Source organism: Schistocerca piceifrons, chromosome 2 (assembly GCF_021461385.2).
Source record: "Schistocerca piceifrons isolate TAMUIC-IGC-003096 chromosome 2, iqSchPice1.1, whole genome shotgun sequence".
Lineage (NCBI taxonomy): Eukaryota > Metazoa > Arthropoda > Insecta > Orthoptera > Acrididae > Schistocerca > Schistocerca piceifrons.
Genome location: NC_060139.1, coordinates 804,849,641 through 804,876,838, shown reverse-complemented (window position 1 = coordinate 804,876,838; position 27,198 = coordinate 804,849,641). Strand labels below are relative to the sequence as shown.

The window sequence follows — 27,198 nt, the reverse complement described above, 5'->3', positions numbered from 1 at the left end:
GAGGCTTATCTCACTAGGGGTAAGATAGATACTGTCTATAGGAAAATTCAAGAGATCTTTGGAGAAAAGTGAACCACATGTATGAATATCAAGAGTTCAGATGGAAACTCAGTCCTAAGCAAAGAAGGGAAAACAGACATGTGGAAGGAGTATACAGAGGGTCTATACAAGGGTGATGTACTTGAGGACAATATTATGGAAATGGAAGAGGACATAGATGAAGATAAAATGGGAGATATGATACTGCACGAAGAATTTGACAGAGCACTGAAAGACCTAAGTCAAAAAAAGGCCCCAGGAGTAGACAACAGTCCATCAGAACTGCTTGGGAGAGCCAGCCATGACAAAACTCTTCCATCCGGTGAACAAGATGTATGAGACAGGTGAAATACTCTCCAATTCCAAAGAAAGCATGTGCTAACAAGTGTGAAAATTGCTGAACTATCAGTTTAATAAGTCACGGCTGCAAAATACTATTACGAAGTCTTTACTGGTGAATGGAAAAACTGGTAGAAGCTGACCTCGGGGAAGATCAGTTTGGATTCCATAGAAATGTTGGAACACATGAGGCAGTACTGACCCTATGACTTATCTTAGAAGATAGCTTATGGAAAAGCAAATCTACATTTCTAGTAGTTGTAGACTCACAGAAATATTTTGACATTGTTGACTGGAATACTCTTTCAAATTCTGAAGGTGGCAGTGGTAAAGTACAGGGAGCGAAAGGCTATTAACAATTTCTACAGAAACCAGACGGCAGTTATAAGAGTCGAGGGGCATGAAAAGGTAGCAGTGGTTGCGAAAGGAGTAAGACAGGGTTGTAGCCTCTCTCCGATGTTATTCATTCTGTATACTGAGCAAGCAGTAAAGGAAACAAAAGAAAAATTTGGAGTAGGAATTAAAATCCAGGGAGAAGAAATAAAAACTTTGAGGTTCGCCGATGACACTGTAATTCTGTCACAGACAGCAAAGGACTTGGAAAAGCAGTTGAATGGAATAGACAGGGTCTTGGAAGGAGGATATAAGATGAACATCAACAAAAGCAAGATGAGGATAACGGGCTGGATTCGAATTAAATCAGATGATGCTGAGGGAATTAGATTAGGAAATGAGACACTTAAAGTAGTAGATGAGTTTTGCTATTTGGACAGCAAAATAATTGATGATGTTCGAAGTAGGGATGATATAAAATGTATACTGGCTATGGCAATGAAAGCATTTCTGAAGAATAGAAATTTGTTAACATCAAGTATAGATTTAAGTGTCAGGAAGTCTTTTCTGAAAGTATTTGTGTCGAGTGTAGCCATATATGGAAGTGAAACATGGACAATAATAGTTCATATAAGAGAATAGAAGCTTTCGGAATGTGGTGCTACAGAAGAATGCTGAAGATTAGATGAGAGATCATGTAACTAATGAGGAGGTACTGAATAGAATTAGAGAGAACAGGAATTCGTGGCACAACCTGACTAAAAGAAGGGATCGGTTGGTAGGACATGTTCTGAAGGATCACCAATTTAGTATTGGAGGGAAGCGTGGTGGGTAAAAATCATATAGGGGGACCAAGAGATGAATACACTATGCAAATTCAGAAGGATGTAGGTTGCAGTAGTTACTCAGAGATGAAGAAGCTTGCACAGGATAGAGTAGCATGGAGAGCTGCATCAGACCAGTCTCTGGAGTGAAAACCAAGACCAAGACCAAGACCAAGACCACGACGACGACGACGACCACCACCACCACCACCACCACCACCAAAACAACAACAACAACAACAACCAACTGGTTACTATACCATTAACATTATACTAACAACACTGTCACTAATAAATTTAATATAAACAAATACCAAGTTGAGTATTTTTTTTTCCTTCAGGGTTGGCACTGAGAATGCATGTGGTTTTCGGATTAATAAACAACAACATAAAAAGCTATACAATGGTTTTATTGTTCCACATTATTTTTGTGCAGATGTGTTGCGTAACTTCTATTAATGTTATTACAATTTAGGCACCAAAACTAACAATGTATTGGTGTCACACACAATTTATTACCAGTGCTTTAGTCATTGCACATAGGAATAACATAACTGAGATGAAATGTTGCATTACAGATGCAGTGACGCATTGCTTGTGTCCCTTATGATTCGTAAAGGTAAGGTACTGGAAGAACTACTTATTTAATATGAAGAGATCAGTAATTGCAACACCATTCAAAATGCAAAGCAATGGAGCAATACAATACAAATTACTTACATGAAATTAAACTCAGATTTTTTTAACAAAAAATTTACAAAAGAAGCACTATGTACACAAAACATACAATAGTTGATATAGAGCTAGTCGACTATGTACAGATTATACAGAGATTTCGCTCAAGCCAGTACCATGATTACACAATCTTATTGTTCTCCTTGACCAGATTAAAATTTCTGTTATGATACAGTAACAGAACTTTTACAGTTCCCAGCAAAATCAGTGCAGCTGGTGTAACTTATTTTGCGAACAACAGATAAAAATGTAGTCGAATGGATGACTGCTGAAACAACAGAAATATATTGTCAGAAGAAAAATTTGTCACAAGAATTTGTTCAAATACAAATGCTAGTGTAATTAAATGGCATTAACAATACACTTGGCAGTTATAGAAGCTAGTAAGTAAACAACTGAACAATAAGACTCTCTCAGTTTGTCATATATATTACAAATATGTACTTTTTTTGTCGTAATAATGATTCAGACATATTTTTCAGGAATACATTAACAGCAGCGATATACTTGGAAAAATGCATGACAACACAGTTTTGTCTTATAAAATTGTTTAGTTACAACCGGTTTAGGTCGTGGTCCATCTTCATGGTGGTATAACTTTTACAACAGCAATATCACACCACGTAAATGTCTTAAAAGTATGAAGAACATGGCCAATCAAAAGTGTGGCAAACATTTAACATAGGTATTCAGTAGGAAAGCAGTGGCTCCATCAACAGGAAGCAAAATATTTTTGAGTTTCTGCTTGATGTTGATTGAGCCATTACTTTGCTACCAAATAACTATGTTAAACGTTTGTTACATTTTGACTTGATCACGTTATCCTTCATACTTGAAGGCCTGTATATCATGTGATGTAGCCATTTTAAAAACTGTTTTCACTGGGAATATGGTGTATGACTGAAACCAGTTGTTAATAAACAATTCTATAAGACAGTACTGTGTCGTCATGCATTTTTCCAAGTAAATAATGATTACTACAATTCCATGTTTAGTATAAGGTAGTGTTTTATTTCTAAAATATTTCAACTATGTTATATGAAATTAGTAGGTTTTATCTCCCTTTCAGAGCGTATGCCTCATGGAAGGCACTAAAAATTTGTGATTTCTTAATTACTCTTAGTACTGTTGCTAAGGCTCTTTACTCTTGCACTGGTTGGTGTTGCTGACACTATGAAATACAGCAGCAAACTTGTTACCTTCAAACAATTAATCTCAAAACTATTTTGAGAAGTAATGCAGAGAAAGATATAAATGAGCCCAAATCAGTTACAAATAACTTATTGAGAAAAAACAGTTACAAATTTATACCACTTGTTTCATACTGTTGGTTTGTGGGACTGAAGGGACCAGACTACTAGGGCCATCGTCCCTTTTTCCACAAAATATAAACACCCACAAAGAATAAGGACAAACAATGGAGATCACAAGAGACAACACAGGGCAAGAAAGACACCAGAAAAAAGGAATTAAAATCACACCTAGTGTGACAGAGGTTGACCGACCATAGAAACAAAAAAGGAAAAGCCAACCACCAAGAAACGCACTAAAATCTCCACTCTAAAATCATAGGCCAAAGCCAGACTACACACACACACACACACACACACACACACACACACACACACACACACAGACAAACAAAGAGGGGGGGGGGGGGGGTAGAAACGCTTAGACCAAGCAATAAAAACCCCCAGCACAAATAAAACTCAAAACTAAATCTGCCATCACAATGTCATCTGATAAAAGTGCAGGAAGCATATCAGGCAGCGCAAACGTCTGCCTGAGCGGAGTTAAAAGCGGGCAGGCCAACAAGATGTGGACCACCTTCAAAGCTGACGCACAGTGACAAAAGTGGGTCCTCACGGCGTAATAAATAGCTGTGTTTTATCGAGGTGTGGCCAATGTGCAGCCGGCAGAGGACAACAGAGTCCTTGAGAGAGACCCGCAAGGAGGAGCACCACACACCGGTAGCCTCCTTGATGGCCCGAAGTTTGCTGAGTCAAGGAAGGGTGCGCCATTCTTCACCCCAGGTGCGAAGTACATAATGCTGCAAAACTGACCTGAGGTCACTCTCCGAAAGGCCAATCTCCAAGGCTGGTGTACCGACCGCCTGTCTGTCCAGCGTGTCAACACGTTCATTTTCTGGGATGCCGACATGACCTGAGGTCCACACAAAGACCACAGAGCAGCAAGAGTATGGAGGGACTCCTGGATAGCCATCACCAGGCGAGAGCAAGGGAAACACTGGTTGATAGCTCGTAAACCACTCAGGGAGTCACTACAGGTAACTAAGGTCTCACCTGAGCAGGAGCTGATATACTCTAGGGCGCGAAAGATGGCAACCAGCTTGGCAGTGAAAACACTGCAGCCAGCCAGCAATGAGTGTTGTTCATAATGATCCCCTAGAGTAAGAGCATAACCGACACGACCAGCAACCATTGAACCATCAGTATAGACAACGTCGGAGCCTTGAAACGCGGCAAGGATTGAAAGAAAGTAGCAGCAGAGGGCCTCAGGAGGGCTGAGTCCTTCGGGCCCTGTGCCAAATCGAGCCAAAGGCATGGGCGGAGCACACACCATGGGGGTATACGCAGAGAGGTCCAGAAAAGAGGCGGAAGAGGGAAAACCTCAAGCCCAGAGAGAAGAGCTCTGATGCGAACCGCAATCGTACATCCTGACCGGGGCCATTGTTCCGGAAGATGGATGACTGACTGAGGGAACAGGAGACAATAATTGGGATGCCCAGGCAAGCTACAAACGTGTGTAGCATAAGCGGCCAGTAATCGTTGGCGCCAGAACCGCAATGGGGGGACACCTGCCTCCACAAGTATGCTATTGACAGGGCTTGTCTGGAAAGCTCCAGTGGTGAGACGAATCCCGCTGTGAAGGATGGGGTCCAGCAACACCATGCGGAAGAGGATGCCGAACCGTAAGCCAGGCTCCCACAATCTAGACGGGACTGGCCTGGTACAGCTGTAGAAGGGTAGACCGATCGGCACCCCAGATGGTGTGACGCAAGCAAAAGAGAGAGTTAAGATGTCGCCAGCGTGTCTGTTTAAGTTGCCGAATATGAGGGAGCCAAGTCAGCCAGATATCAATCCCAAAAGCCGATGCATCTCCACCACAGCAAGAGGTTCACCGTCAAGATAAAGCTGTGGCTCAGGGTGAACAGTGCACTGCCGGCAGAAATACATAACGCATGTCTTGGCAGCTGAAAACTGGAAGCCATGCGCCACAGCCCAAGACAGCGCTTTGTGGATAGCGTCCTGCAGTTGCCGTTCAGCAGCTGCAATGACAGTGGAGCTACAGTAAATGCAGAAGTTGTCAGCATACAAGGAAGCTGAGACAGACATTCCCATCGCCGTAGTGAGCCCATTCCCACTGCCACAGCGAGCCCATTAATTGCAATTAAAAAGGGGCGGACACTTAAGACAGATCGTTGCGGTACCCCATTCTCCTGAACTCGGGAGGAACTATGGGAGGCCACAACTTGCACATGGAAGGAATGAAGTGACAGAAAATATACATAAATGACCTTGTGGATGACATCGGAAGTTCACTGAGGCTTTTTGCGGATGATGCTGTGGTATATCGAGGGCTGTAACAATGGAAAATTGTACTCAAATGCAGGAGGATCTGCAGTGAATTGGAGCATGGTGCAGGGAATGGCAATTGAATCTCAATGTAGACAAGTGTAATGTGCTGCAAATAGATAGAAAGAAAGATCCCTTATCATTTAGCTACAATATAGCAGGTCAGCAACTGGAAGCAAGCAGTTGTTGTTGTTGTTGTTGTTGTTGTTGTGGTCCTCAGTCCTGAGACTGGTTTGATGCAGCTCTCCATGCTACTCTATCCTGTGCAAGCTTCTTCATCTCCCAGTACCTACTGCAACCTAAATCCTTCTGAATCTGCTTGGTGTATTCATCTCATGGTCTCCCTCTATGACTTTTACCCTCCACGCTGCCCTCAAATACTAAATTGGTGATCCCTTGATGCCTCAGAACATGTACTACCAACCAATCCCTTCTTCTAGTCAATTTGTGCCACAAAATTCTCTTCTCCCCAATCCTATTCAACACCTCCTCATTAGTTATGGGATCTACCCATCTAATCTTCAGCATTCTTCTGTAGCACCACATTTCGAAAGCTTCTATTCTCTTCTTGTCTGAACTATTCATCATCCATGTTTCACAGTTCACACAGAGGCAGTTAATGCCATAAATTATCTGGGAGTACGCATTAGGAGTGATTTAAAATGGAATGATCATATAAAGTTGATTGTCGGTAAAGCAGATGCCAGACTGAGATTCATTGGAAGAATCCTAAGGAAATGCAATCCGAAAACAAAGAAAGTAGGTTACAGTACGCTTGTTGCCCGCTGCTTGAATACTGCTCAGCAGTGTGGGATCCGTACCAGATAGGGTTGATAGAAGAGATAGAGAAGATCCAACAGAGAGCAGCTCACTTTGTTACAGGATCATTTAGTAATCACGAAAGTGTTACGGAGATCATAGATAAACTCCAGTGGAAGACTCTGCAGGAGAGACGCTCAGTACCTTGGTACGGACTTTTGTTCAAGTTTTGAGAACGTACCTTCACCGAAGAGTGAAGCAGTATATTGCTACCCTCCTACATATATCTCGCGGAGAGACCATGAGGATAAAATCAGAGAGATTAGAGCCCACACAGAGGCATACCGACAATCCTTCTTTCCACGAACAATACGAGACTGGAATAGAAGGGAGAACCGATAGAGGTACTCAAGGTACCCTCCGCCACACACCGTCAGGTGGCTTGCGGAGTATGGATGTAGATGTAGATGTAGATGAAAATCGGGAGCAGACCCCGAAGACCCCAAGCGTAGAGAGGATGTGATGTTGCCATGTCTTATCGTATGCCTTCCGCATGTCAAAAAAGACGGCGACCAGATGCTGATGGCAGGCAAAGGCCGTACGGATGGCACACTCCAGGCACACCAGACTATCGGCGGCAGTGCGGCCCTTACAGAACCCACCCTGAGACGGTGCCAGAAGGCCCCGAGACTCAAGTAGCCAACTCAACCTCCAGCTCACCACGCGTTCAAGCAACTTGCAAAGAACGTTGGTGAGGTTAATGGGGCGGTAGCTATACACCTCCAGTGGGTTCTTGCCAGGTTTCAACACTGGGATTACGATGCTTTCCCGCCATTGCGACGGGAACTCACCCTCAACGGTTGAAAAGGTCTAGGAGGCGTCCCTGGCAGTCCACCGAGAGGTGTTTAAGCATCTGACAGTGAATGCGATCTGGCCCAGTAGCCGTATCAGGGCAAGCGGCTAGGGCACTGTGGAATTCCCACTCACTGAACGGAGCATTGTACAATTCAGGGCGGAGCGTGTGAAATGAAAGGCTCCAACGTTCCAACCTTTCAGGGAGGAGGAGGAGGCCAGTGGGTAATGTGCAGAAGCAGAACTCTGTGCAAAATGCTCCGCTAAGCGGTTTGTACTTGTGACTGAGTCAGTACAGACTGCTCCATTCATTCAGTGAAAGCGCAGGTACGCTGACGGGGGTTCATAGCCATAGAGTCGCCTGAACTTGGCCCAAACCTGCGATGGAGAGGTACGGAGGCCAATGGTGGAGACATACTTTTCCCAGCACTCCTGCTTACGTTGGCGAATGAGGCAGTGGGCTCGCGCACGGCGCCGTTTAAATGCGATGAGGTGTTCCAATGAAGGATGTCGCTTGTGACGCTGGAATGCCCGCCTGCGATATTTAATCGCCTCGGCTATCTCGAGTGACCACCAAGGCACAGTCCTCCGCCGAGGGGACCCAGAAGAACAGGGAATGGCAGATTCTGCGGCAGTTACGATGCCGGTGGTGACTGAGTGAACCACCACATCAATGGTGTCATTGGTAAGAGGCTCAATAGTGGCAATGGAGGTGAACAAGTCCCAGTCAGCCTTATTTATAGCCCATCTGCAGGGGCGCCAGAAGAGTGACTCTGTGGCAGTGACAGTAAGATCGGAAAGTGGTCACTACAAGTCATCATGCACACTCCATTGGATAGATGGTAACAGGCTACGGCTGCAGATCGAAAGGCGAATGGCTGAGTACGTGCCATGCGCCACACTGAAATGTGTGAAGGCACCAGTATTTAAAAGAGAAAGGTCGAGCTGGGACAATACTTGCTCAACGATGCTGCCTCAGCCTGTTGCCACTGATCCACCCCACAGAGGGTTATGGGCGTTGAAGTCGCCTAGTAACAAAAAAGGTGGCGGCAATTAGTCTATCAGCGCAGCCAGGACATGCTGCAGGACATCACCATCTGGCGGAAGATAGAGACTGCAGACAGTAACAGCCCGAGGCGTCCACACCCAAACAACAACAGCCTCTAAAAGTGTTTGTAGAGGGACAGACTCACTGTAAAGGGACTGAAGGACGTAGATGCAGACGCCACCAGATACCCTCTCATAAGCTGCCCGGTTCTTATAATAACCCGATAGCCATGGAGGGTGGGGGTTCGCATCACCGGAAACCAAGTTTTGTGAAGAGCAATGCAGAGGAAAGGGTGCAGGCTGTGAAGTTGTTGGAGCTCAGAAAGATGGTGGAAAAAATGCTGCAATTCCATTGAAGGATGACATTGTCCATGGCTGAGAAAGACATGAAAGGACCGAGGAGTTAGATTACGCCACTGGGTCACCTGCTGCCACCGACTGAGTACCGACGGGAGCGACATCCATCATGTCTGAGGGACCGGCGAGATCTAGGCCCTCAGCGGATGCCAGAATCTCCACTACGTCCTCAGATGCAGAGCTTGTAGGTAGCGGTGGAGTGGATGCGACCGCAATTTCTTTGGTCTTAGGGGGTCTTTGATTTTGATTTCTCACGCTGTTCCTTTGGTTGCCCTTACTGGGAGGGCTTCTTTCATTCAGTTTCCGGGACTGAAGAGGACCGCGAAGCTCTACAACCAGCTACCTGGGGCTTCTTCCCCTCGCGGGTGTCTGATTTGCCACAGGTAGGAACCTGGCAAGGGAGTGACCCAAGGGATCCCTTCCCAGCGAGAAAATCTGAAGAAGACTTACGCTTCTCTGGCTTAGAAGTGGGGACTGGTGTCCCCGATGGTTGAGGGGGTGCTGCTCCTAAGGTAGGTTGTGCGGGAGCAACAGGGAGGGAAGTGCCCCCCATCATGAAGGGGGCAGATGTGGTCCTTCGGCTCTGAGAGCTGACTGTATGTGGTACAACAGATGGAGCTGTAACAAGAGTGACAGTGGCGGCATAAGATGACATCATGCACACGGGATGAAGCCGTTGAAATTTCCGTTTAGCCTCAGTGTAGGTCAGTCGGTCCAGGGTCTTGTATTCCATTATTTTCCGTTCCTTCTGTAGAATCTTACAGTCCGGTGAGCAAGGGGGATGGTGCTATCCGCAGTTGACGCAGATTGGAGGCAGGGCACATGGAGTATCGGGATGGGATGGACAACCACAATTGCGACATATGAGGCTGGAAGCAAAGCCGGAAGACATATGGCCGAACTTCTAACACTTGAAGCACCACATTGGGGAGGGATATATGGCTTAACATCACAGCGGTCGACCTTCACCTTCACCTTCTCGGGTAATGTGTCATCCTCGAAGGCCAAGATGAAGGCACTGGTGGCAACGTGATTATCTCTCAGACCCCGGTGGACGTGCCGGATGGAATGGACACCTCATCGCTCTATGTTGGTGCGCAGCTCATCATCGGACTGTAAAAGAAGGACCCTGTGGAAGATAATGTACTGGACCATATTTAAGCTTTTTTGGGGTGTGTTAGTAACAGAAACATCCCCCAGCTTCTTACAAGTGAGTAATGCCCATGACTGGGCAGAGGATGCTGTTTTTATTGAGACTGATCCCGACCGCAATTTTGACAAGCCCTCCACCTCTCCGAACTTGTCCTCTAAATGCTCTACAAAGAATGAGGCTTCATGGAAACAAAGGAGCTCTCGTACGAACTAGATACCGCTGTCATTCATAGCCTTTCATTCCTCCTATGGTGTGGCCAGGGAGGGGATCAATTTGGGGTCATACACGTTTGCATGAAAGTGAGCCCTCGAACGCTTAGAGACTGCTGGTGATCGGCCACCAGCAATTGAAGATGTGCCACACTTCATTGCGTGTCATCCACCCTGATGCCACCTACTCCGACCAAGGGGCCCTCCCCATGGGTGCCACCCAGTCACAGCAACGGACACCTGGCAGGATGGCCATTGCCAGGAGTCCCGATGCCCCAGGGAGATAGGCATCTACTCCTTGGCATACGTGGGGAGTAAATGGCGCAGGCATCAGTAGGGCGATCCCTGTGTTGTCAGAGGGCTACAACCAACATGGTACATGGCGGCCCCACCACAACGGACTGGCTACCATGCTGGATATTAGGTGGCAAGTGGTCCATGGTCGTCGTCAGCACAGAAAGCGACGCTGCAGAGTACATGGTGGAAATCCCACCCAAGAATGTATCCTCGCCCAAGAGATGGAGAGCGAGTGGGACCAATGCAACAACGAATAAGCTGGCTAAAGGTCTCGATACACGATGGACACAACACATCAAGTAAAGCGCCCTTCCCCAATTGGCTCACTCTTCGGAATAATTTTGAAATATGGTGGTCAAACCCAAGAGAGGACCATCACATAAGGGTCGAAACATTTGAGTCTCCTTTTAGTTGCCTCTTACAACACGCTGGAAGACCGCGGGCCTATTCTTACCCCCAAACCTCTTATTCTTTTAGTTCTTAGAACTAACTATTTTTGCAGATACTGAACTTCAATTTCATTAAATAATTTGTTACAGTTTTATCTCCTCTTCTAGTTTACACCACTAATAAATTATGTGGAATGGACCACTAGAGGAATTATCAGATAAATGATTTTCTAAGATTTTGGTTTAAGAAATTCCTTACTTGGAAAAAAATTCGATCATTATCCATAGTAGAAAAAAACAATTTCAATGGAAAATTTAAGCCATAAACAATTTCCAGAAATATATAAAGCATCTGTACTCCACCTGACAAAGACTGAACACTCATGACTATCAGTCCATGAAATGTCTTGACATAGTGACAAACTGCCTATTGGCTTCTGGCTCGGGTTCTTCAGCCGACATTCATCTAATGATTTTATTGACATTTTGCCAGCACAAGTGGCTGCCATTGTCAAAGCTTCACCCTCCATTACAGGTGGTGAACTGGAGCCACACTCGCAGCCGCACACTAATGTACCTGGTGTGCCAACATCCGAGAGCTTCTCCGCGGTCATTTCCGGTGCAGTTCTCCTCTTGCTGCCTGCGACAGTCGTTCGCTGCAGTACGGGAAGCCACGATCCTGGCCACTGTAACCAGCCTAGTATGGTGGCAAAATTCCACACACTTTTCCTAAAACATGCAACTGGTCTTGTCTATACAAATATTCCCACACTGATGTGTTATTTTATATACATCAGATGCCCTTATCCTCTTCTCCAAATTTTGAAGATATATTCCCAGCATAAGTTAGGAAAATAACTAATATACACCCACCTTCACAAGTCTTCAAATATAATCTGAACTCTTAACACTCAACAGGCCTGTTTCTTACAATATCCATTCTGCTTACACACAGATATGTTAAGATGATGTATGCTTGTACTATTGACTACCAAAGGATATGAATGCATACGTACCGTGCAGTGGATGGTAGATCATTACATGCTAATAAAGGTCTGCCTGTACAACAGTTTGTTTGGGGGGGGGGGGGGGGCGTGGGGGAGGGGGCTAGACCCAGGGGTATGGAGTATTTTTAATATTCTAGACAGGCAAATGTCTACTTCCCAGTAGCCACAAAATAGTTTCAGTTCCGACTCAGTTAAAAATCTGTGTAATTTCGACTTGCAAATCATTTTCTTGAAAGAAAAACATTGGACTACTATTTTGGCTGAGAGCTGGGGTGGCCACAGTCTACCCTTGCCACTGGTTATGGGCACCCTTGTCTACATGTGTGGGTTTATTATAAACACTATGATCTAGAATTCCATCACTACTCCTGTAGAAGATTACGTCCACAATACTAGCTTTCTACAATACTTAATTTCCATTCTACACTTTACACTGGGTTAAAACACTCCAAAAAGGCTACTGAGAGAATCTAATTCATATGGCTGGATCCTGAATGTCTAATCAACATATCTTCAAAAGTATATCAGTGTTAAAGCTGCCATCCTCGTTGCCCTCTCCTCAAAGTCTATCAATAGATTATCAACTACAGCAGTAGAAAAATCTGCCTCAAATATTAGTTCCTTAAATTTATCCAGTACAATTTTGTGAACAAAATGTTGCCTATTGTATGATGAATCCCATGATCCTCTGAGTATCTCTTACACTTTTCTAGAAGGTATAGAGATCTGTTATGGTCTTGGAAATGTCTCTCCAGTTTCTTCTTCTGTCTACTGTCAGGCCTCATCATGAAGGAACACAAATTATTGTTAGGCTTGTGCAGTGTAACATGGGTTATTTGTGAGAATGACCTATGTTCCACTGAGGACATTTATGCTGCTGAAAGGTGATAGCCTCTCTTTTAAACACTTTATCTGTTATCTGTACACACGGTGTGAATGCAGTCACATAACACAGCAGGGACAAGGTGCGACACGGTGAGCATGGTCGCACTTGCTGGACGTGGACATTTATACCTTGGTGACGCCTCTTGAAGTTGTCGTGAACACCTCAGAAAAAACGGCTGTACTGATCGATGTGTTTGAGTTTACGAGTTACTGGTATTTGGATCTGTCTTCACAACTGATGCAAATGGTTGGAACAATACAGAAGATCATTGCTGAAGACTTGTTTGTCATTCAGTATTTGGAAGTAGTGAGACACTCTTATACTATAAGTCTGCTTGGGTATGAACTCAAGAATTATAAGTTCGTGCAGTGTCATGCCAGAGTAACAGGACCATGAGAACAAAAGCTAAAAGAGACTGTATTGGAAGGACCACATAGACAGATCCACTACACAGTGTTCCCTAATCATGGTGTTACAGCCAAGTTGCCACCCACACATAGAAGGAAACAAGGTGCTTGATATGGACTGCAGTTGGCTCCAGAAAAATCTCTGTCCATGTCAAGCCCACCAACCATCATCAGTAACTCCATTATGAAGTTTCTATCTCCTCCCAAACTAAAAATTCTCTCCCATAAACTTTGGCCAACTGTTAAGGGTGCATCTGCAATGATGAGCAATCCTTTGCACAATATGCTAAAGATCTTACTAAGACTTTCACAGATACACACTAGCCTTCAAATCTAGTCTGCAAAATGATGTACTTCACATCTAGATATGCAACTAATCCTTCAACTAGCCTTGTGATTTATCTGCAAAGGAGCATATCCCACCAACTTATTACCCAATATCATCCTGGACTAGAACAACTCAACCACATCTCTTGCTAGGGCTTCAACTATCTAATACCACACTCAGAAATGATGAACATCCTAACCAGAAACATGCCCACTTCTCCCAAAATGATAATTCACTGCTCACCCAATCTATAAAATATCCCGGCCATTTGTATGTTACACTCCCAATCCCTTGCTGCATGGGCCATATCCTTGTGAAATACCCAGTTGAAAGACTGGTCCTATGCACCCATCCAGTGCATCCTATACTAGTCCCATCAAAAGTACAGGGTTATTACAAATGATTGAAGCGATTTCACAGCTCTACAATAACTTTCTTATTTGAGATATTTTCACAATGCTTTGCACACACATACAAAAACTCAAAAAGTTTTTTTAGGCATTCACAAATGTTCAATATGTGCCCCTTTAGTGATTCGGCAGACATCAAGCCGATAATCAAGTTCCTCCCACACTCGGCGCAGCATGTCCCCATCAATGAGTTCGAAAGCATCGTTGATGCGAGCTCGCAGTTCTGGCACGTTTCTTGGTAGGAGGAGGTTTAAACACTGAATCTTTCACATAACCCCACAGAAAGAAATCGCATGGGGTTAAGCCGGGAGAGCGTGGAGGCCATAACATGAATTGCTGATCATGATCTCCACCACGACCGATCCATCGGTTTTCCAATCTCCTGTTTAAGAAATGCCGAACATCATGATGGAAGTGCGGTGGAGCACCATCCTGTTGAAAGATGAAGTCGGTGCTGTCGATCTCCAGTTGTGGCATGAGCCAATTTTCCAGCATGTCCAGATACACGTGTCCTGTAATGTTTTTTTCGCAGAAGAAAAAGGGGCCATAAACTTTAAACCGTGAGACTGCACAAAACACGTTAACTTTTGATGCATTGCGAATTTGCTGCATGAATGCGTGAGGATTCTCTACCGCCCAGATTCGCACATTGTGTCTGTTCACTTCACCATTAAGAAAAAATGTTGCTTCATCACTGAAAACAAGTTTCGCACTGAATGCATCCTCTTCCATGAGCTGTTGCAACCGCGCCGAAAATTCAAAGCGTTTGACTTTGTCATCGGGTGTCAGGGCTTGTAGCAATTGTAAACAGTAAGGCTTCTGCTTTAGCCTTTTCCGTAAGATTTTCCAATCCATCGGCTGTGGTACGTTTAGCTCCCTGCTTGCTTTATTCGTCGACTTCTGCGGGCTACGCGTGAAACTTGCCCGCACGCGTTCAACCGTTTCTTCGCTCACTGCAGGCCGACCCATTCATTTCCCCTTACAGAGCCATCCAGAAGTTTTAAACTGCGCATACCATCGCCGAATGGAGTTAGCAGTTGGTGGATCTTTGTTGAATTTCGTCCTGAAGTGTCGTTGCACTGTTATGACTGATTGATGTGAGTGCATTTCAAGCACGACATACGCTTTCTCGGCTACTGTCGCCATTTTGTCTCACTGCGCTCTCGAGCGCTCTGGCGGCAGAAACCTGGAAGTGCGGCTTCAGCCGAACAAAACTTTATGAGTTTTTCTACGTATCTGTAGTGTGTCGTGACCATATGTCAATGAATGGAGCTACAGTGAATTTATGAAATCGCTTCAATCATTTGTAATAGCCCTGTATATATGACCCTACCAGAAGCAGACACACCTGTGAAAGCAATCACACAATATATCAACTTTGCTGCAACTTTTGTATGGCCTTTTTTGAGGGCATGACCATCATTCTGCTGTCCACTTAATTGTCCTGACAATACATTTTTTGATCTCAAAATCCTCCAGGCCTTGAAATTTGACAGCCTACAGCCCCATCCCTATCCCTGTCTGCTTGCCCATACTTCATTCATTCCAAACTCTCACTCTCCTTTCTGCAGTCTCTCTCTTTCACCTCTCAAGCCATCCTCCAATTCACTTCATTGGTTGTCACATGCATCTCTCCCTGCCTATGCCAGGGTGAGTTCACTGGTGCCACATTCCTATCCCGCTCCTTGTTGTCTGACTTTCCTAGTTGTTAAAGACCCTTTCCCCACTCCTCTCTCCAATCCTTTCTCCTCTCACCCATTCCACCTCGCACAACATTTCACCCCAGTCGACATGCTGCACTGGTACAATGTAGCTGTGTGACTGTTTTCTGCATTAGTTAGCTCTGAAAAAGAACAGTGTCCAAAGCTTAGCAGTGGAATCTTGTTTATATGCCTAATGACCATTCACCACATCACCAACATGGTAAATTGTTATCTTCACTCTTTGTGTTAGTAGAATTCCACTCAGATCTTTCCATTGCCACAGATATTTGAACAGTGTGAGACACTTCAGAAGTCTTCTCTCTTTCACTATGGCAATTATGTCTCATTATACCAAAAAATTTATTTCTTTTATTTAATAATCTTTAATATTATTCTATTGCTCATCTGTATAAATAGTGTTTTCACTATTATTGAGTCTTGTTAATGTGAAGGATTTCCTTCTTTTGAATTATGCTAGTGAAAGACTGGTGACTGTGTTCAGCTTCAGTTCATTACATTATATACCAGTATTTGGGGTTTACTTCCTGGAATTTGTGCAGTATTTTATGGAGTGATACCACAAGAACTGTCATTAATTTCTGCTCACTGTCTGGTACTTTTAGCTTAGCACAGACTACATGTTTTGCAAGTCAGCACTGAACTTCAGCCAGTAATTTCTTTCCAGTTCTTTACATATATGTAATGAATTTAACATTTCACTTACTGCATTAAACCCTAATATGTCCTCTTACACTTGACACTTCACAAAGATCAGGTCATGGAAGAAAATGTGGCAAGCTATGTCCAATAGAATCTTCCTTAGCATGACAGAAGCGCCCTGCTGTATTTTTCTTGTTATTTACATACATAACTACATGCCTATGCTTTAACTTTCAAAATATCAATGCAAAATATTAATCGATGAAATATTTTATTCTATGTGAGTTAATTAGCTCCAATTTTTATGCACCAATATTGTTGATGAACCTTGTTCTACAACAGTCATACTTTTTTATATAAGTTGTGTCTGTCTTCAGCTATAAATAATTTTAACCAAACTTCTCTTCTTGCGTGATAACAAGTTCACTCCTGATCCACTCCAAAAATATGAGATTTTTTTCCTGCGAATGTTTTGCCTATGATCAAATGGAAGTCAGTTGGTCATAAATGATATCTTCAGCCAAAGTATTCTTTCATTTGTTTACCACTTTGAAAGTCTTAACACCAAAAGATAAACAATTAACTTAGCGAAAGTGAGACATATGAGTGAAGATCTGAAATGAGAGATATGAAGGGGGGAAAAAGAGAAGATAATTTCGCTTGCATTTCTTTGAGGGTATCTTTAATGTCATATTAGTGCTTGACTATTTTTTGAACTTAGTTTTTGTTGTTCTACTGTGAAATGCTTCATCAAACTTCATTAGCTGAGTGGTGGTTGACAAGCACTTGACTACAGACGTGTTCTTATGCTCTGCTGAAATGCAAAAATAAATTATTTTGGGCTGTTTGCAGGGAGCAACATGCAGAAAGATTTTGGACAGCAGAAGGGATAATGGCTGATGTGTGTTGACTCAAAAGGATTCTATATTGAATGCCTTTACCACTAATTAAATATATCTGGTAATAACATAAATTTGCAATATCAGTCTGGTTTCTTTTGTCAAACCTCAAACAAAATATTTCCCAGTGGAGAACAAGAACATGCCTCTAGTATACTGCATATCACTGCTACTGTGTTGATAATTTTAATGAAATTTATCGCAGGGGAATAATGCAGTTCAAAATAAAAAAATTATCACAACAAATAATTTCTTAGTATGCAAGCACTGTAAGTTCTTTTTCATCAAACTTTAGAATTATTTTCGTATTTCCTACAGAAATGACATTCACACCTCTTTAGGCTGAGTAATAGCAGTTCTGGGTAATCCAAATTAGCCAGGCAAACACCATGAGGTCAAAACATACATTTTTTTAAAAATCTTATTGGGCATATCCTTACCTCAAGGAATTTTTCCTGAAGCACTGCTGATACCTTCATCCATTTCGTCATCTTGTGAACTTACATCATCTTCATCATCATCAACCTAAGTAAAAATACCACAGACTGGTGAAGTCTGCATCAAAACAGAGGATACACGACTACACACATTCAAGTAAATTCTCTCTCTTTACAATTTTTTGTTATGTTTAGGTTTTTTTTCTTTTTAAATTGCTGATTGGGGAGTAACAATTGAGTTATTTCCAGAATGAGAATTAGTTATTGCTTTGATGGAAAAAAAATTCATAGCTTCAATGGGCAAAAAAAACTTGTGTTACCATCCCATAGTGTGCACATTTTTTATTTCTCACAGGTTCCTTTGCTTAAAAGGTTACATAGCTATAACTGACATTTAGTTTTGAAAAGAGATTATAATGGGTGTTTCCTCGCTTTTTATTGTGCCTTAGCAATGAAAAACTTCTATTACCATAATTAGCCTGAATCCTATTTAAGCAATATATTGTCTATTGTACTTAATTAAATGACACATAATTTAGACATTCTACATGTAATAAATTTAAAAAGGAGTGACAAAGGAATATGATCATAAACTTTTCTTTTTTTTAAAAAACAGATATCATTACATATATTTTACCTTCTCTCCAAGAGCTCTTAATTTGTCCTTATATTCATTCAGCTTTGTATCTTGATCTGCTAGAAGTTCCAGTAAAACTTCTTGGTCTTTCCTCAATGTATCTGCTTCACTTACAATAGCTTCCATTAAAGTTACTTTATCTTTTTCAGCAGACAGTTGTTTTTGTGTTTCTAGAAGTTGCTGCTGCAGTTGTGAAATCTGTGGAAAAATATCATGAAATGTCTAATTTCAGAACCATCTAATTTGTTTGAAAATGGGATTTTAATATACCTCTTATGAAGTATGATAAAAACCATCACAATTTTCTCATTATATTTGTTTACATTTTTAAAAGAAACAGCCTCACAGCTCACTCACAAATGCACCAATGGAATTTTATAGACAACTGTATCAAAGGAAAATTCAAATGTGAAAACTAATACATTTGTACAAGAGAACTGCTATTACCTTGAGGAGTGAAATGCGTAGTAGGCTGACAGACAAACATAAAAGTAAAACTGACACAAAACCTAGCTTTATGAAACTAAAGAAAGAGGTATAGGAAGGACAGATCACTAGGACATAGGATGAGATGAACCTACCTGAAGTAAGGATGAGGATAGTTATTACAAACATAAGCATGGTCATCAACTGAAAGTGATGAAATTTTCTTTACATAATTACAAGTTAGTCTAACAAAGCAAAGGCAAGTAGGATATTTAGTCCCACATACAGGTATACTGTACCTATGAAATTAATTGCTGTATACAAATACTGTGCTGCAGTTCAGTGGAGTACATGCCTACCCAATACTGTTTTACTTTAGGACATAACAATAAAACATGCAAATACAAAACGAAAGTGATATCAGTTACAGTGCTGTTAAAAATGGAAGAGGCGGCCACTATGGCCAAAATCAGCACCACCTATGGGGAAAAAATCAAACAATGGGAACTCCAGGTAGGAATTCAACAATGTAGGAAAAGACAGATTGCAACTTACCATAAAGAAGATACATCAACACAGACACCTCATGCACACATGACCGCCAACTCCAGCATATCGGGCCGGAAGGTAACATCACAAGGAATACAAGATACAAGCAGCAATCTGGATGGTATGGGGGAGGGGAAGGGGAAGGGATGGTGGTGAATTGGTGTGTGTGTGTGGGGGGGGGGGGGGAAGGGGAAGGGGAAGGGATGGTGGTGAATTGGTGTGTGTGTGTGTGTGTGTGTGTGTGTGTGTGTGTGGGGGGGGGAGACAGAGAGAGAGAGAGAGAGAGAGAGAGAGAGAGAGAGAGAGAGAGAGAGTTTGGCACAGGATTCCATATAAACAGGGTGGGAGATGAGAATGGGGAGGAGATGATAGGGCAGAGGGGGTGGAAACTGTTGGGTGAAGGGTGTGGGGACAGTATGTCACTGTAGGTTGAGGCCAGAATAATTATGGGAGGGGAAAATGTGTTGCAAGGATAACTCCCATCTGCACTGTTCGGAAAAGCTGGTGGTGGAGGGAAGGATCAAGATGGCTCGGGTAGTGAAGCAGCCATTGAAATCAAGTGTGTTAGTGCTTAAGAGTCGACATCAGCTGTGAATATAGGCACGGCACTAACCTTTCTTTGCCCTCTTGTTGGAGACCAAGCAGAAAGCACGCATAAGAGCGTAATGTTCAGAGCACCTGAAGCTAATGATAACTTTAGTCATCAAAATGTTGTGTGTAAAATGGAATCATCAACTCTGCTAGAAATGCACAAACAGATGATTAACAAAATTTTTATGTTACTACAACCAGGAAAATGATGTTTATAGGAGGATTAGATAAGCCAAGGGTTAGACACCAGGGAAATGTCATAGCTCTAGTTTTGTAGAGATGCAGATGGTGCCTGCGGTGCAATGGCATGCAAAGGGTAGCTACGTGGGATTTGGGCTCAATGAGAACAAAGGCCAATGGAAAGTGCTTTCACTGTGATCAGATTTCATGATAGCAGATGCTACAGCAAGCAATTAAAGCTCAACTCTGATAACAAATCACATTTTCTGTACAAAAAGATACACGATGACTAGGAACTGATGGAAAATACCTACAGCAGAACTGTACCAATTTTCATATATAAATACACACTGGGTCCAACATTTGCAAACAATTGGACTGTTAATGTAGTATTCAAAGTGCTAGCCATAGGTGTAGAAAAATATTACAAGGCATGAGCTATGGACGATTTATTGTATGACATCTTATAGATGGGTACAGTCACAGGATGAATTGTCTTACCTGGAGATATCTACATTCTGTGGTATTTCACTTTCCATATATTCTCTCCCATTTTCCATAATTACACCAAAAAGAATAAAGTGAAACTTTCTGCAAAAGAGCTTGTGGGTGTGTCAAGATCAGAACAGTTTAAACTCAACATTTTCCTTGCACTCTGGTGGCCACTGACATCTTGATGCCAACTGTTGTTCGACCAAATGAACACGGCACATCTTGGGCACTTTTATCCTCTCACAGTGATAAGAATAAAATTGTTTCTTATTTTAGTTTGATCTTCCACACAAAATAACTTTAATAAACTACATGATCACCATTCAATAACACAACATGCACAAGCTGCTATGGGAGTTTTTACCAAGAGTTATTTTTTTATCTGAAGTAATAATATTTACATTTATATATTGGATTTTGTATACTGCGATCTTATGTGAGTTAAATTAACATTATAAAATACACTGATAAGCCAAAACATTATGACCACTCCCCACTGCGATGATGGATGCTCCCTGATGGCACAGCGGGCACTTGATGTGGTAGCACAAACATGTAAGTGGAGCTGACATTAACAGGGGCTCACCCTAGCAAAGATGTGGGCTGCAAATTGGGAAACTCATTGATATAAGTGACTTGACAAAGGGCAGATTATTATTAAGCAGAGTCTGTAAATGAGTGTCTTGAAAATGGTGAAGCTAGTCAAATGTTCATGTGCTACTGTAGTGAGCATCAATGGAAAGAGGTACGACAATGAAACTACCACTAGGCCATAAACGATTGGATGCCCATGGCTCTTCACAGAATGAGGGGTTTGGAGACTTTTCTGCTCTGTAAAGTAGGATAGATGGTGATCTGTGGCATCTCTGCCAAAAGAGCACAATGCTTGTTTCAGACCACCCCCAACATTTTAACATGTTGACCCAACAACACCATAAATTATGATTGCAGTGGGCACAGGACCATCAGGATCTGACCGTCGATCAATGGAAACATGCTGTCTCTTCAGGTGAATCATAGTTTTGCTATACAAGGTTGATCGTCGTCTTCACAAATGCCATCATCGGGGCGAATGGCGACTTGAAACATGGAGCGCACCACAGACACTGGCTGGTGGGCGCAGTATTATGCTATGGGAGACATTCTCCAGCACTTGCATGGTACCTGTGGCAGTAACTGAAGACACACTGACAGCTGTAAACCACCTGAATCCCTTCATGCTTGATGATTTTCTCAATGGCAATATCATCTTTCAGCAGTATAACTGTCCATGTCTCTGAGTCACAACCATGCTACAGTGGTTTGAGGAGCATTATAGTGAACTCATGTTCATGTCTAAGTGACCAAATTCACCTGATGTAAATCCTATGGGACCCATCTGGGTTGCTACTGGGCACCATCACCACATACGAAAATCAGCAGCCCATTATTTATGCGAATCGCATGACCTGTGCATAGAAATGTAATGTCACATACCTACCAACAAACTGTTGGATCCCTGATATGCAGAATCAGTGATATATTTCGTTCCAAAGACGAACAAACAAGCTATTAAGTAGGTGGTCATAATGTTTTGGCTCATCATTGTACAGTCACAAGTGACAATGTGTCTAACATTTGAGATATATTGTTCACTTTGGAGGGGTGCAGGCAGCAAAAGCAGCTTGAAAAATTTATCTTGTGTGTGTATCATCACTTTTTCATTCTTACCCGGTACCGAAAGTAGTGAGAGGACTTATGATGGACAAGTTTTGTTACAATTTCCCTACTGATATTCAATCTGGCTGATGGAAACCGTGACACAGACTAGGCAAAACATTGATCTCCATTTGAGCCTGAAACTGATACCAAACTTGGCATTTACTTTACAGAGTGACCCCACTATCTCAGAGCTAGTGAAGAGCTGCACCATTCATTTCTCCAATATTGCCCCTGTAGTGCAAAGAAAAGTTCCATCACACCTTTACAGCGACATACTGATAGAAACAAAGTTTAAATTGTCTTGTAGTGCTGTAATACAAGCTTATACTGTAGTTTCCATACTTGCAAAAATGCAACACAGCATGTTTCACACTTCATATATCTGTTATAGTATCAGTTTTGCAAATGTAATGCTTCTTCATGCACCTGCTTTCATATATAATATTTTCATACGTTATATGTCAGTTAGAGATTGCTCCCTTTGCACTTAAATCGTGCAGTGGTGTTTTGCAAAACACACATCAAGATCACCTTGAAAATGATGTCTCTTGTATTTGGCTTCAATCTGAATAATCATACTTAATGAACATAGTCCTCAATCCATGACTCGCTAATGATACAAGAACAATAATAGAGTTCAGTGTCGTAACTACATTCGTCGTCGTCGTCTGATACTCGTATCCGAGTTTTCATTTCTCTCCTGAGATTTCCTTTGTCACGGTTCAGGCGTGGAAGTGTCGTTGATGGCTTAGCAATCCAACCCTAGCGTGGAACAGGCGGCCACAGACATTACAGCTGATGGAAGGTGGAAGACGTGGCTGAGCCTGGAGGAGTTTACGGCTCCGGCGTTTGTCATCCTCCATTCTTCGACGTTCCAGCTCAAAGTATTGAAGAGCATCTGAGGTAACTGAGCACCAGCGACTTCGGTCTTCTGCTATTGTCGACCAGTTACTCGGATCGATGTTCAAGTTTTTCAGATTTTTCTTGTACTGATCCTTATAACGTTTGAGAGGGGTACCTCGTGGCCTTTTACCTGTGCTCACTTCGCTGTACAGCATTTGACGTGGGAGTCTGTCATTTTTCATCCGCTGGACATGTCCGACCCATCTGAGTTGATGCCCAATGATAAGAGCTTCCATGCTATACATTTTTGCTTTCTCAAGAACACCCGTGTTGGATATGAAGTCATCCCATTTTAGGTTCATGATATATCTTAGCTTCTGTTGGTTGAAGCGTTCTAGTTTCTTCAGATCACAGCGATATAACGTCCAGGTTTCGCCACCATATAACAGGGTGGAAATGACTACAGCTTTGTACACCATTAGTTTGGTGTACAGTGTTAGGTCTTTATTCAGGAAGACACGCTTTGTAAGATGTCCAAATGCTACATGGGCAGCACGTAATCTATTCTCCACATCTTTTCCAGATGAGCAGTTAGATGACAGTATGCTTCCCAGGTAGAGGAAATGGTCCACTTGTTCCAAGGGTGTATCATAAATGGATATGCTGAAGTCAGGAACGGAAGAGCCAGGAGTTGGCTGCGCCATCACCTTTGTCTTTGGAATATTGATGGAGAGACCAAATCGTTCGTACGCCCTGCTGAAGGAATCAACTAACAGCTGCAACTCTGCAGGTGAATGAGCTGGAGAAGCATTGTCATCAGCATACTGCAGCTCTGTCACACGAGTGGTACTGCTGAACCTTTTTCAATGGAGTCTGGACTGGTTGAATAATCCTACATCAAACCTGTACTTTAGTTCTATTCCTGCATTGTTTACGGTTGTCTCATAAAGCATAGCTGCCAGATACAATGCAAATAATGTTGGTGCAAGAACACATCCTTGTTTAAGCCCACTTGTTATTGGGAATTCCCCAGTCGTTTCATTCTGGCAGAGGACCCGTCCAGTGATATCATCGTGGAGAGCTTCAATCAGGTCAACAAAATGTTCAGGGCAGCCGAAGCGTTTTAAGACCATCCACATGGCTTCTCTGGGAACTGTATCAAAGGCCTTTTCTAGATCGTAGAAAACAAATAGTAAAGGCTTTTGCTGTTCTCTGCGCTTCTCCTGTAGTTGTCGTGCACAGAAAATCATGTCAATTGCCCCTCTTGAAGGTCGAAACCCGTATTGAGACTCAGGTAGTATAGTCACTGAAAGTGTCTGGAGGCGATTTAAAAGGATTCTTGCAAAAATTTTGCCAGTGACAGAGAGTAGAGATATTCCCCGGTAGTTACCATAGACGCTTCTGTCGCCCTTCTTGAAGGTGGTGACAATTGTGGAGTTCTTCAAGTCAGCTGGTACCTTGATGGTTTCCCACATTAATAGAATGAGTGAGAAGAGTCTAGTTTTTAGAGGCAAACCGCCACCTTCAATAAGCTCCATCGGGATGCTGTCAGGTCCAGGAGCCTTCCCAGGTTTCACACTCTTGAGTGCCTTGCAGAATTCTTGAAAAGTTGGAGGATCAGCCATCCAGGGTTTTGGAGGGTGCTGTGGGACATTTTTGAGAAAATCTCTAGCGGCAGTAGAAGGGCGGTTTAACAGTGAGCTGAAGTGCTCTTTCCAACGATTTAAGATGTCCTGACTTTCAGTAAGAATGGTGGAGTTGTCAGCAGCTTTCAGTGTTCCCGATGAGAAGCGGATAGGTCCATACAGCTCTTTAATACCAGCGTAGAAGCCACGCAGGTTCCTTGCATCGGAAAGATTTTGGAGTTCTGTGGCTTTCTGTTGCCACCATTTGTTCTTGATTACTCGTATTTCACTTTGACATTTCTGTTGAGTTCTTGAAAGTGTGCTTTCTTTTCTGCGCAGGACGGATTTTGAGCAAGGGATAGGTAAGCATCCCGCTTTGCATTGATGATGGGTTGGATTTCTCCATGGTTGTCATCAAACCAGTCACTTCTTTTCCGTGCACTAAAACCAACAACATTCTCAGCAGTTTCTTTGATGATGTTCTTTAATGTGGTCCATTCTTGTTCGACGTCATCTGTGGTTGCTGGAGCTTTGTTAAGTTGTTCAGACAGTATGTCTTGGAAGTGTGAGCGAACGTTTTTGTTGTTCAGGTTGCTTATGTTGAATTTTCTGCGTGGTGGGTTTGAAAAGTGGGATCGTGGCTTGCGATACTTCGGTACTCTCAAACGGCTGACTAAAAGTCTATGGTCAGTCCAGCACTCATCGATGTTTAGTGCTGCTTTTGTGATGAGAATGTCTTTCTTGTCACGCTGTCGCATAATAACGTAGTCTATAAGATGCCAATGTTTGGAGCGTGGGTGCATCCATGTGGTCTTATAGCGGTTATGCAAACGGAATTGGGTATTGGAGATGAAAAGCTCGTGCTCAGCACATAGACCAAGAAGTAACAACTCATTTGCATTGCAGTTTCCCACCCCTTGTTTACCCATGACCTCTCTCCAAAAACGGTTGTCCCTTCCCACTCTGGCATTGAAATCACCAAGTAAAATTAATTTATCTTGAATGGGTATTTTAGAGAGAGTACTGTTCAGTTGGTGGTAGAACCGATTCTTTGTGTCTTCATCACTGTCTAAAGTAGGAGCATATGCAGAGACGAAGGTGATGAATCTGTCTGAACCAATGGGTACTCTAAGAGTCATCAGTCTTTCATTAATTGAGACAGGTGTAAGTCGAAGATCTTTCACTATTTTCGTTTTTACGGCAAATCCTGCACCATGGATGCATGGTTCTCCTGCATCCTTTCCCTTCCAGAAGGTGGTGTACCCTGAACATACCTCACTAATGCGTCCCTCACCTGAGAGTCTTGTCTCGCTCAAGGCAGCTATGTCTATATCTAGCCGGGCTAGTTCTTGGGTGATAAGAGCGGTTCTTCTCTCTGGCGTGTAATTGTTCACGTCCAGGAGGGTCCTGACATTACATGTCCCTATTGTCATAATCATTTCATTCTTCTTTTGTTTACGTCCGCAGTATAAGGAGTGACCTACTGGGTGCGGATTCCCAGCCCGGTTAAAGTGTGACTTCCGATGTTTACCCCACATTTTCTAGGGCCTTCCCCATTCAGGGTGGGCAGCGGTCATCCTAAATAGGCCTGCCCAGTCGCAGATGCAGGACCAGATTCCCGAGAAGTCACACGGGTTCTCAGGAAGGCGACCATCACACACCTGCCGCCAATGTGCAGGTCCAGACTAGTAGCTTCCAGCCTCACTCGGAGCCTGCTACCATCGTCCTTATCCCATCGCCATTGGTCTTTAGAGAAAATGACAGGAGAAATTGCCATTTGCGTGAATTTGTTTAAGGTGGATTACAGCTTCCGAGGAAGTGACCCACACACTATGATTCTGGAACAATTCATCACAGCACATATGTATGTGACATGTGACTTCCGGTACCAGAACTGCAACGAACTGCCGCGAGCTCAATGATGGCTGAGCGGCGCCTTTACAGCCAGTTCGTCTGGCATGACCTCTTCCGCCTCCATGATCATTGAGAACCCGGGATATAAGATTCTTCTTCCACTAGCTTCGCCGTTGGGTCGAAGGGTAGATAATAGATATTAGAGAGGAAAGCGAAAGACACCCTTGGGCCTCGGAAACCTAATACCGTTGGGGTCAAAGAAACCAAGAGTTGGCCGAGGTGAGCCGGATAGGAAAGGAAACAGGAGAAGCCTGACACAAGTAAGTGGAAGTAATGCCAGGCTTAGCTAAGGGCCCGTGTGGTTGCCACCCACATACTACCAAGACGGGAGCCCCCTCCGGGGCGTAACTACATTAATTCTGCAGATAACTGCATAACAAGTAGTACTGCCTACTATGCAACTGTAATGACAGACATACACTGATTCTACATGTCACAGCTAGGTAAGTAATCAGGTTGTTGCATTCCTACTTCCATTGTTCTGAAACAAAACTGACCTCTAGTCATTTGAAACAACAGGCACTGCACTCTTATTCTCATGTATTTGACATGGGTTGGCGCCATCATAAAATAA

The 27,198-nt window shown here is 43.0% G+C and overlaps 1 protein-coding gene across 4 annotated transcripts in view; it reads right to left on the bottom strand.

Moving 5' to 3' along the window:
• Positions 1-1,924: 1,924 nt before the first annotated feature.
• Positions 1,925-27,198, bottom strand: part of LOC124776650 (general vesicular transport factor p115) — a 223,626-nt gene continuing 198,352 nt past the window's right edge. For 3 of the 4 annotated variants that reach the window (XM_047251738.1, XM_047251740.1, XM_047251741.1), the window contains 3 exons: positions 18,304-18,501; positions 17,670-17,754; positions 1,925-2,538 (listed from right to left, as the gene is read on the bottom strand). In XM_047251738.1, the coding sequence (XP_047107694.1) occupies positions 17,671-17,754; positions 18,304-18,501 (282 nt within the window). In that variant the 3' untranslated portion in view covers positions 1,925-2,538; position 17,670. The remainder of the gene's footprint in view (positions 2,539-17,669; positions 17,755-18,303; positions 18,502-27,198) is intronic. The other variant, XM_047251739.1, reaches the window with a different exon arrangement.